Source organism: Muntiacus reevesi, chromosome 2 (assembly GCF_963930625.1).
Source record: "Muntiacus reevesi chromosome 2, mMunRee1.1, whole genome shotgun sequence".
In the NCBI taxonomy this organism is placed as follows: Eukaryota; Metazoa; Chordata; class Mammalia; order Artiodactyla; family Cervidae; genus Muntiacus; species Muntiacus reevesi.
In genome coordinates this window covers 23,810,432-23,822,905 of record NC_089250.1, presented here as the reverse complement: position 1 = coordinate 23,822,905, position 12,474 = coordinate 23,810,432, and the positions used below count along the sequence as shown (strand labels likewise).

General features: G+C 38.3%; 1 protein-coding gene across 1 annotated transcript in view; it reads left to right on the top strand.

Moving 5' to 3' along the window:
• The window catches only part of C2H10orf67 (chromosome 2 C10orf67 homolog), a 96,667-nt gene that overhangs the window by 63,815 nt on the left and 20,378 nt on the right, over positions 1-12,474 (top strand). The window contains exons 11-15 of the mRNA XM_065919144.1: positions 5,441-5,511; positions 5,594-5,659; positions 9,068-9,155; positions 11,098-11,181; positions 11,268-11,322. Of these exons, the coding sequence (XP_065775216.1) occupies positions 5,441-5,511; positions 5,594-5,659; positions 9,068-9,155; positions 11,098-11,181; positions 11,268-11,322 (364 nt within the window). The remainder of the gene's footprint in view (positions 1-5,440; positions 5,512-5,593; positions 5,660-9,067; positions 9,156-11,097; positions 11,182-11,267; positions 11,323-12,474) is intronic.

The window sequence follows — 12,474 nt, the reverse complement described above, 5'->3', positions numbered from 1 at the left end:
TGAATTGATTCTGTGCCAGCCAAATCCAAAGAGCTCTTTCATTTTGTTAGCCTATGCAACCTTATTAGGGAATCAAGGTACACTGATTTTTAGGCTTTTTGAAAATTTTGAAAATAGCCTGAAGATCTCCTTCACAAGTTTCTAAGTGGGAGATAGTGCTCTCTGATCTATCCAGAATAGAACAAGGAGTTATTGTAACCAGGGCCATGAAGTGCCATGGAGTCCAGTTAATCCAGTGGCGGAAAGCATTATGGTGAACCCATATTAGACTTCACACCACCAGAACTGATAGACATGAGCCTGAACAACCTAAGGAGTAATTCTGGTGATATGTCTCTCTAGCTGAAAATATACAAGTGAATTCTGATTAAGATACACAACATTTTTGTCTAGGATTCTGGCTTTTACTGTTGATACCTAGGTTCAATCCCTCATCGGGGAACTGAGCTATCCTCCCAGTCACACGGCTGTTCATTGCCACTGAATATATAATATTTAGGTACTCAATTACATCCAGTATTTCACTCCACAGAAGTAGCAGTTTACTTAAGCAATTTCTGTCAATTTGCTAATGGTCTCTTCCTATTTTGTTTCTATTCAGAGGCTGTTCCTCCTCTCTTCCTACGCTTGTGTTTTTCTCCATTCCATGCCCCTCCTCCCCCACTGCACTACCCACCACACACTGGCACAATAGTGTTCAAAAATAGTAGTTGGCTTAGAAGATAATTAGAAAAAAATGATAATATGAAAGTCAAGATTAATGAAATTTTAGAGACAGAAAATCATCTTTCTTCCTGAGTTAGAAACATTGTTTTGATGGTAATATACTTGATGGTTTAAAGGAGAGATTTCAAGGAGGTATTAAATCCAGAATGAATGGCCCAAGTTTAAGAAGAGGGATGTTTGTGGAAATTGGGAGAAATTAAAGAATGTAATGATTCTTTGAGAACAAAAGGAGAAAGGGGGTAGGATAAGGAATATGGTTTATCTTATGACAGCTAATAAACATAATTGTGCTTCTGTTATTATTAATAGAAACCTTGGCTACTGATTCCAGATTTAGATTATATTTATTGAATGTTGGTTTTTAAGCTGTTGCAAATGCTTAAATATGGGAAACATTTAAGAATCATGATTTCTGTTATGAATAAAACTTATTTCTTAATTTTATGGATTTTAGTTTTATATATATATATATATATATATATATCTAAAAAGCCCTGGTGACTCAGATGGTAAAGAATCTCCCTTAAGTAAATTCAAGAGAATATGAGAAATATTTATAATGAATTATTTCTAGTCACAATGTTTGGTTTTCCTTGTAATAATTTAATGTACATTGTCCTACTTAGGAAGTTATCTACTTTCTATTACCACTCATTTTCACCTCTGTCTATTGCTTAGCAGTCCGGTGTTTGCACCTGTCAATGAAGTAACCACATAAAGACCAGCACATGTATTCCAGTGAAAGTGGAATGTCAGCAGCTGGCAAAACAAAATGACAGTTTGATGTGGACAGAGTCAGGATTCAATATAACGTGCTACAGCAGAGTTGAAAGTTCAAGTCAAACTGGAGAGCAAACACTCTAGTCTACATGCAGTACATTTTTTTTTTTTTTTTAATGAAAAGAGAAGCTCTCTTTGTCATGCTAAGAGTATTGTCTTTGGGAGACATTGAATAATTATTTGCTTTACGTAAGATATGCTTTAGCAGGGTTTTGCCTCTAGTTGTCACAGAGTTGATCATTATATGAGAGTCAGGAAAAGGGAGCCTTGAAAATTGGAACTAATTTTTACTGTACACGAATTTAAACACAGAATCAATTTTTAAAATAAACTTTCAACTACTGATATGACTTCAGATAGAGTGAAATAAATATAAATGTCCTTCTCAGTGGAAACTTATTTTGCTTTGCCAGTCTGTTTTCCTAACTTTCTGTGGATTCTTTTTATTTCATTTAATTAATTTATTTATTCACTGATTTTTACTTTTGGCCACACTGGGTCTTTGCTGCTGTGCATGGGCTTTCGCTAGTTGTGGCAAGGGGGAGCTACTCAATAGTTTGGGGCTTCTTATTGCAGTTACTTCTCTTGTTGCTGACATGGTGACTTCTTTTGTTGGTGAGCGCAGGTTCTGAAGCTCATGGGCTCAGTAGTTGTGGCACGGGGCTTAGTTGCCCTGTGGCATGTGGAATCTTCCCGAACCAGAGATCCAACCTGTGTCTCCTGCATTGGCAGGCAGGTCCATTTGCATACAGCCCCTCCAAAGTCTGGGGCTCTTATTCCTCCAGTTTCTTTGGCACCCTGTTAGCCAAATGGCAGTGTACGCGGGGTGTACTCCTTGTGCCCTGGTCAGGGAGGCATTTCAAGTGGATTGTGCTCTTTGAGAACAGAGAGGGCGAGGGAGCCCCCAGAGTGCACGCCTCCCATAACCTGAGTGGTTCCCACATATTGGAAGGCAAGGAAGGCTGATGAGAATGAAGACTCTCACTGTTTTGTTAAATTAGTGTTGCTATGCCTCCGGTTTTGTTTTTGGTTCCTTTCCTGCCACATGGGCCTTGGGGAGACTGTCACTATGCTGGTGATGGTAGGTGGTAGTTTTCTCCAGGAACGTGTGGAGACAACCAAGGGAACAATAATTTGGGTAGTTCTAGGACCACCAGAAAATTCTGCAGGACACGGGGACTGATGGAATAGGAGTTAGAGTTTAGTGGACTAAGATAAGAGCAGAGGGTTAGGGTCAAGTTCAGGATTAAGTCCCTGCTGAGAATTCGCCTATCAGACAGGAGATAATCAGAAATTATCAGCAGAGGGTTCATAGATCATGATATTGAAGGGTTCATATATTGAAGTCATAATAAAGGCAACCACAGTAAGAGTTAAACATTTGCAAATAAAAAATAGAGCATGTGAGGAAAGAGAGAAGGTACAAGGTAATTCGAACACTCTAAATTATTTTTTTTAATTAAAAATTTTTCCCATTGGTTTTATCTTTATTTACTTTTTAAAATTAAAGTACAATTGATTAAAAGTAAATTTGTAAAGTAAAATTGTAAAATAAAATAATATTTGTAAAGTAAAATTGATAAAATTAAAGTATAACACTACAGTATTGTGTTAGTTTCAGGTGTATGGCAAAATGGTTCAGCTGTATTTTTTAAGATTATTCTCCCATTGCAGGTTATTTCAAGATAGTGAATATAGTTCCCTGTGCTAAATAGTAAATAAATGCTCTAAATCTTAATCTTTATTTGTGAAGAGCCCAAAGCGATAAAGGCCACTATTTATTTATAATTATAACAATGAGAAAAACTAAAAACAAAACCTTTGGCTTCTGGAAAGTGAGAATTTATGTTCATATATACTATCTGCTGTTTATATTTTTTAAATGTGCATGCTTTCTCCACCATTAAAAATCTTAAGTAACAGGGATGATTAATGTTAGTATATAGAATAAATGGCAATATGTGTGACATATCTGGCACATAGTAGACACTCAAAAAATTATAATTTTTATGACTATTAATTACAAATTTTGTCACTTTTTATATGTGGCAACTACTGTCAGCCACATTCTCACTGTCCCTTCAAATGTAAGTAAAGTAGGCTCAAGCCTACATTCTTTGCTTTGTGGGAGCCAAAAGGGTGTCCACTGGTTTCCACAGATGCCCATGGCATCTTCTCATGGTTATTGCTGTGTTTAGGCTCCTTCTCCTACTGAGACAAGTCAGTTCCTGAGTTTCATGGCACTCTGTCTCATCCCGGTTCACATTTTGTTGAATCAGATTCTGAACTCAACCCAATTCTTCAATGGCTACTAAAACCATTCACTCACAGGACACCTTTTAGATGGACAAGGTTGCTGAAGGTGAGTGACAGGGACAGTTTGCATCACCCAGATACCATTTTACATTGAATATTGGGCATCACCCCTGGGCACAGTCACCTTGTGCCTTCACCACACACTAGCGCCTCTTGCCTTAGGGTCCTGCCTGGCCATCCCCTCCTCTCATTGCTCTTCTCATTGCTCAGGGGAGTGCTGGATTCCATTCACTTTATTCAGCAGACCTGGCCTCAGACCCTGCTTGGCTGACTGACCCCCTCAAGACAGGCAATAGATCCAAAGATGTAGCATAGCCAAATAAGTAAATAAATTTAAAAACAAAGTATTTATTATTAAATAAATAAGCAAATAATGTATTACAGTCTAAAAAACAAAAAAGTACAAGTGATTTACTTAAGCATTTTGAAATACAGCCTTTTTATATCTATAACTGGGATTCATTTGATGTAATCCAAAAGATAGTTGAGGAAAATATTTTTTTTTTTTTTTAAAGCTTGTGACTTCACTGGGTGATAACTGTCTGCTTATTTAAAAATATATACATAGTGGTACAACGACCCATATACAATTTCAGAGTAATGTATTAAAACAAATTTTTAAAAAAGCAATAGTGGAAAAAAAAAAAAAAAAAAGCAATAGTGGGAACATTGGTTTTAATCAGTTGTAACTGTCCAATTGCAAATGCAGTGTGTAAACCTTGAGTCTTGTAAATTAATTGAGGCAGTCAAGATCCCTATGGAACTAGTGTTGGCATAATTTTGCTCATTTGCCTTTCTCTAAACTACAGAAAAACCACATCTTTATGCCTTGATTTGAAATGTTATATTTACCTTAGTTTATTTTCTCTCCAGGCTACACATGCAGTACCTGCTGTGATGCATGGGGAAAAGATGCAACCATCAATGGCTAAGGTATAGTAATGACTAACGTGACCCTTATTATTAACCTAAATATTGTTTATATGAATGCTGACTCTTCTGAGAAAGTAGTAATGCCTTTGAAAGCTACACCAAGAATCAATCTAGTGAAGGGACAGAGCGCCTGATTGCCTCTATAAGTATGATTCTGGGGCATCTCCTTGCCGCATCCAAGGAAACCTATTTCATGACATGCCTATAACTCCACTGTCATAGATTCATTCCTATGCCAAAACTTCATCCCCTTGTAAAATATAAACAATACTGGGAAATAACATATAGCTCTAATGTGACTGAGTTGATGAGATCCTTTCCTGAGGATAGTTTTGATAGAGAGAGGAAATATAGTAACTGGGGGCAGCTGCCGCTTTAATGAAGAGATTTAGAAAAAGTGATACCTGGTAGGGGAGGGGTGATGAAGAAAAATTTTGGTTGCTTCCTAATGTTGCCTCACAGTGGCTGCTTTGAAGTGAATCATTTACGGGAAATGGAGGCATGGGATCTTACATTCTTCCAATTTATGGGAATTTGCAAGTAAATGTAACTCGTTGTTCTCAAATTATTTTTGATGGTATGCTTTTAGTAGAAATAACATTTCAGATTTATGGATAAAACAATACAAACAGGACTCATTTCATTAACTTTGTGATATATTTTCTATTGAAAGATTGAAGAAGAGAAACGTGTTCTGGAAGAGCAAATACAAGTGTTAAAGTCTAGGTTAGAGAGAGAGAAAAAGAAGTCAGAAAGGTACTGGTAATAATGATTCATAATTGATCCTTTGCAGCTAATACATACTGTATATATATAACCATCTACAAATTTATTACAGGATTAAAAAGGATTCAGAACATATCAGCAAGAACTGGGAAAAGAAATTCTTAATTCTCAGGAACAGGTATAGTATGGTGATATATACAAATTCTATTTGTAAAAAACGTGACTAATCATCTTTTAAGGAAATTGGGAGCCTAGCTATTTTCTGTGTGTATTAAGTAATATAAAATGCCATCACATGCTTCTAATAAGAAATGCACAATAACTGACCTAAAGTAGAAGAGTAGTCAAAGTCACTTCAAATAAAAACTAAATTCCAAACTCTATTTTATTCCCGATCTAGGTGTTTAAATGTAAATAATCAACAGGATGGACAGACGCTCTTGATAACTGGTTTAATCAGACCTACACAGTTATCTTCCCCCATAGGCCTATTAAAACATTTTCCTGCTTATTTGCACATGATAATAGTTATCTTCAGATATAGAGATTTGAATGAGTGAGGGAGGTGTGCTGTCTGGTTGCTTAGAAGAGACTTCCCCACTCCCCGCGAAGAAGCCTCACGTGCAGAAAGTGCTGGGATGAGTGTTGGCTCGTGTGTTCAGAAACAGTGAGGACATCAGATGGCTGGAGTGATGTGGGCGAGTGGTAGAAGAGCCCAGAGAAGAAGAACATTTGAGGTTTTGCTCCGAGATGGGAAATCACTAGAAGCTTCATTTTTCGTTTTTGTTTTTTTCCCTGCGCTGGGTCTTCGTTGCTGGTGCCCCGGCTTTCTCTAGCTGAGGCAAGCAGGGGCCACTCTTCAGTTGCGGTGCACTGTGAGCTTCTCTTGTTGCCGAGCATGGGTTCTAGACACCCGGCCTTCAGTGGTTGCAGCACACGGCCTTGGTAGTTGTGGCACGCAGGTTCCTTGCCCCATGGCGTATGGAATCTTCCCGGACCAAGGATCGAACCCATGTCCCCTGAATAAATTTCTCCAACATTTTGGCCTTGAGGGAAGTCCACTCTGGGACTTCATATTACCAGTTTATTTTAGAAGGATATAACTCAGGAACAGCCAAATGGAAGAGATGCACAGGGCAGAATTTGTGGGAGGGCTCTCAAAACTCATGCTCCCTGGGCAGTGCTGTTCTCATATCTCCACATGTTCACCAACCCAGGAGCTCTTGTTTTTAATTGATAAGAAAATCTCTTTTACATGCCTACTAGGTCATTAGTGAAAGTGAAAAAGTGAAAGTGAAGCCGCTCAATTGTGTCTCTTTTGTGTCTCAATTGTGACTCCTTGCTACCCAGTGGACTATTGCCTGCCAGGCTCCTCTGTCCATGGGATTCTCCAGGCAAGAATACTGGAGTGGGTTGCCATTTCCTTCTCCAGAGGATCTCCCCAACCCAGGAATCAAACCCGGGTCTCCCGCATTGCAGGCAGACTCTTCAACCTCTGAGTCACCTACCACACCTAATAAACCTAGCAGTGTAAATCCTTTAGCATTGCTTATTAAACCAAGTCATATTCAAATCTCTTGATTATCTCAAGGGAATCTTTTATAGTTGTTTGTTTAAATCGGGATCCAGAATAGGTAGACCACTGCATTTGGGTGTTACATCCTTTAAATCTTTTTTTTTTTTTTTTTCCTATAATGATCCCACATAAGCCCCTTTCTTTCCAATCCATTGATTTACTAGAGAAATGTGTTCGTTTCTTATGTAGAATGTCCCCCATTCTGGATTTGGCTAATTGTTTACACGCATGTGTGTATGTGTCTGTGGTGCCTTTTAGCATGTTCTTCAGTCTGTATTTCCTACAAACTGATCTTAAATCTAGAGAGTTGATTAGATTCAGATTCAATATTTTAGGCAAGACTACCTCATGTGAACTACTAGGTAATTCTTATGCATCCCATCATAGGGCACTTTAGTGTCTGGCTTTGTTATTTTAATCATGTTATCAGCCTGATTCATGAATGTCAAGGTTTACCAATTGACCTTTCTCCAAATAATCTTAACACCCATTAATAATCACAAACCATGAGTCAAGATTTCACTAGGATGGCAAATTGTTAATACTTCAATTTTATCTTTCCTTCTGCATTTCTTAGCTAAGTTCTATCAAAGAAAAACATTCCCCTCAACTGGTTACCCTGAAATATAGTTTTAGATGATATGAGGCAAGATAAATGCTTGATCCTCTTTATTTATCAATATTCAGAATAATGAATTGGTACCCTGAAACCTCACTGGAGAGTCTTGAACTAAGGAAAGACCAAATGATCTGATGTCTTGAAAGAATAATTCTGACTTCTGTATTGATGTAAGGCCGTAGGAAACCAAAGGAAAGGCAGGGAGAAAAGTTAGGAACTCCAAAAACAATAAGCCTTTTTTAGGCAAAACATGATGGTGATTTGACTGGGATGGGAGATGTGGAGGTGTTGATAAATGATTAAATGTGGGATATGTTTTGAAAGTGGGAGGTATTGAAAGATTGGCAGTAAGGGGGGAAAGAAAGAAGTTAAGTTTGATTGCAAAGATTTTTTACAACAGGAAGGATGAAGTTGCCTTCAGCTTCAAACAAGCGAGCACATTTTGTCAGGAAATTGGTTTTGATATGTGAAATTCAAGATGCCTCTTAGTAACCTAAGGGTAGATGTCTAGTGGCAGATTAATATATGAGTCTCGAACTCAGAAGAAAGTTGAGGCTGGGGGCATACATTTGGGATGCATTAGTATAGATGTTATTTAAAGTCATGGGATTAAATGAGATTAGCTAAGAATAAGTGTTGGAGAAAAAATAGAGAGATACAAGGATTGAGTTCTAATATTTGGTTGTATCTGACTTTCAAAAGCTTTTATTGATCTGATGTTTTCCCTTTAAAGGATGTTCCTCTTTTGTGAACTCCTTTCATTTTTGCTTTCTTGTCAGCTTGTGAAATTTGTTTGTGTATTCTTATTTTTAATCCTTTGTCAATTTTAGATGTTACAAATACCTCTTCCCAGTCTATGAACTTTGTGTATGTTGTCCTTTATTGTACAGAGATTCTTAATCTTTATCCATCAATATTTTTTCCTTAGATGTATTTAGAAAATCTTTCTCCATCTTCTCCCACTTTTTTAGACCAGCCTTCTTGACTTACCCCTCATATTTGGGTCTTTATTCCAGTTCTTTCTGGAGTGGGTTGTGGTGCCACTTTGCTCACATACCGTGTTCTAGTATATTCCTGAATCTGTTTCAGAGTTCCCATTCTATTCCATTTATTTTTCCTTTCCAGGATATTACTATACTATTATTTTGTGATATATGTTAATATCTAGTATTAATAAGGCTATTCCTCCTTATTTTCTTTTCAGGGCTGGAAAATATATAATTTTAGAAACCAAAGAGAGTGATAAATTCATAGTAATATTTAAAATTTTTTACTCGCATTTCTTTGCCCTTCTATTGAAAATTCTAGATTCTCATCACATGAACATAATACCAGTTTGCTCTCTCCTATGATCTCTGCTCATTTCAATTCTGTTGCATGTTTCCTTTCAGCTTTCATGTCCTTAAGAACGAGATGTTCACTAGGCACACATTATTTCGTCAGTTTGCAGTGCTGGCTGATACATCCTTCAATTATGTTGTAAGTACATATTGGGGTAGATGCACTTTGTCTCTTTGATGCCGCTGTACAATGCCTTTTTGAACTTAGCTTATTTAGAATCCCTGATCTTAGCTCTGGAGACAGTACAGGGGACACCCTGCTAGATGCTGACAGCATAAGACAGTGTTTGAACCCAAAGAGCTCAGTGTAGTATGACACATAGATGTGTGAACAAACGGCTCCCATGCAATATGGTTGAGCTATAGTGGAGGCAAGTGAAAATTTTAGAGGAGGGTGACTCATTCCTCCTGGGAGGAATCTTTTAACCTGACCACTGTGGGCATGGATGGAACATAGGAACAATCACAGCTGAAGATCCAAGTAGCTAGTCACTTCCAAATGGAAAAAGGAGGTAAAAGAATCTGTTCCTAGTACAAGGTCATTCATTTTCACACTAGAAGTAACCTATAGACGAAGCCCAATTCTAAAATAGACTTTTTAAAAATTGAAGTATAGTTGATTTACAATGTTGTGATTCAGTCATTATATGTATATATATGGGGGGGGGGGGCCTTCCCAGGCGAGTCAGTGGTAAAGAATCCACCTGCCAGTGGAGGGACATGGGAGACTCAAGTTCGATCCCTGGTTGGGGAAGATGCCTGGAGGAGGGCATGGCAACCTACTCCAGTATTCTTGCCTCAAGAATCACGTGGACAGAGGAGCCTGATGGGGTATAGTCCATGGGGTCACAAAGAGTCATACATGACTGAAGCGACTTCGCATGCACACATGTGAGAAACTTGCTAAGGATTTTTAATAATTGACTCCCCCACAGTGTTCCAAAACTGGTCTCTATATATAATAGTCTCTTCTTCTGCTTTTTTTTCTCTTCTCAACCAAAGTTTACAATTTTTTAGGTATTTCTTTTTATTTATTCATTTGGCTGTGCTGGGTCTTAGTTGCAGCATGCAGGATCTTTAGTTGCAACATATGGGATCTAGTTCCCTGACCAGGGATCAAACCCAGGCCTCCTGCATTGAGAGCTCGGAGTCTTAACCACTGGGCCACCAAGGGAGTCCTCACATAAATGTTTAAATGGTTTATCTGTCGAGGGGAACAAAAAGGGAGTGGGAGCAGGCTGTAGGGGGATAGAAAAATGCATGCAAATGTGTACGCATACATACAAACCAACAAGAGAGAAGCCTTGAATAGGGAAAACATCACATAAATTCCCAGGGTGCACCCACAGACCTCAGACCTCTTTTTGATAATAATGCTTGGTGTGTTTTTGGTCATTTCCACCAGCATATTTTTAATGTCATGATTTACTGTGCCATATATGATGTTGGTGGCTGTTCTGCTTATGTGCTGCTGCTTCTGAACTCCTAGAAGAGCTGCCTTTGTGTTTTCACTCTTCAGTTCCTGGGAACCAGGACCACTACTGTGTAGCTTCCAGGAACTGAGTAGTGCTGGGGGTGACCTTGTGATACCTGACCAGTTACAAGGAGTAAATCCCAAATGGCATAGGGAGAATCAGGAGGAAGTAGAGTCAGAAGAGACATTGAGGAAAACATTTTTGCTTGAATTTTCTCACAAAGTAGCCTGAATTAGGAAGGGATCTATTCCTTGTGGCTCAGTGGGGAAGGAATCCACCTGCAATGCAGGAGTTGCAGGAGATGCAGTTTTGATCCCTGGATCGGGAAGATCTCCTGGAGGAGGAAATGGCAACCCTCTCCAGTATTCTTGCCTGGGAAATCCCATGGACAGAGGAGCCTGGCAGGCATCAGTCCATAGGGTCACAAAGAGTCTGACATTCCTTGGGTTTAAAGGAAATTATTTCCCCAGTGATATTTGAGCCATTAAGTTAGAAGCATAATTTTCATATCTCGGTTAACTAAGGACTGAAGAGCCTTCTACCTCCATTTGAGTTGATCTTTGTTTCCCCTGGATAACAATGGTACGAACCCTTTGTGCCTTTCAGAAAGTTAAACCTTTATTTGTGCAATCCAAAATGAACTTGGCAACAGTGTCGACATCTTCTACAAGTGTTGATCATTCACCTTCGGTAGGTAGATTACTTTTTTCCTATTTAACATTTAATCAGTCAGTATTATTCAGCGTCAGTAATTAAACATCTCATTTTACCCACAGGTAGACAACCAGTATGATGGCAGCGATCAGATTTCCCTCCCACTTTCACCACAAGGTAAGAATCCTTCTTGTTGGAGAAAAGGTGCACACACACAGGATGAGTAATGAATCAGGATTAGTAGCACTTTTCTTTGTCAAACTGAGATGTTCGGTTTCTGGGTGAATGCATGGCTTTTATCCAGCCACTTTATAAGACTAATGCATAGATATGATGAATAAAATAATGTTAATATATATTTCTGAATATTGATCTCTGTTAATTGAAAATGAGAGTCATACATCAAAACTAGAAACTGTCTCAGTTGGAATCCTGTTTCTTTTTTTTTTTTAACTGCCAACAAACCTGAGGCTCCTGTTAAATTCCTAGTTTCCAGTTTAATAATAGAAGAAAAAATCTGACCATTTCTAGCATTCTTTATCTCCCATCAGTCCTTGCAGGGCCTCAAATTGGACTGTTTGGTAAGTGGAGGTACATTTTGTTCACAAGTTTCTATACGTCTTTAGGAAGCAATCGTGCTTGCTTTTCTCTAATGAATACCTTGTATTAACAAAATGCAATGTTCTTCATTTGAATTAGAGATAGTAATCAAAGGGTGTCAGTAATTTCTGATTTTCATGTCTTGGAATCTTTAAAAGTAAAGTTTTATCATGAATATTTGTACAGGGAGGAAGTGTGTAAAATGAGTTTAAATCCTGGACCCTAATTTTAAAATCGTCTACTTTTTGAAAACAAGATTGAGAAAGGAACTTCTCTCCTGGGCCTCCATGCAATGGAGAGACTTCTTCTGTAGTGTTTACAGGTGTAGGTAGTATCTTTTCCAGAGGGGCCTGCCAGGGTGCTGGAAATCTTTTAGCAGCCACAGTCCTCTTGGCTTCCTGGACTGACATTTTTGATCATAGTAGCACTCAGATATGCAGATGACACCACCCTAATAGTAGAAGGCAAAGAGGACCTAAAGAGCATATTGATGCAGGTGAAAGAGGAGAGTGAAAAAGCTGAGTTAAAACTCAACATTCAAAAAAGTAAGATCATGGTATCGAGTCCCATCACTTCTTGCAAATAGATAGGGGGAAAAAATGAAAACAGTGACAGATTTTGTTTTCTTGAGCTCCAAAATCACTACAGACAGTGACTGCAACCATGAAATTAAAAGGCATTTGCTCCTTAGAAGAGAAGCTATGACAGACCTAGACAGTTTATTCAAAA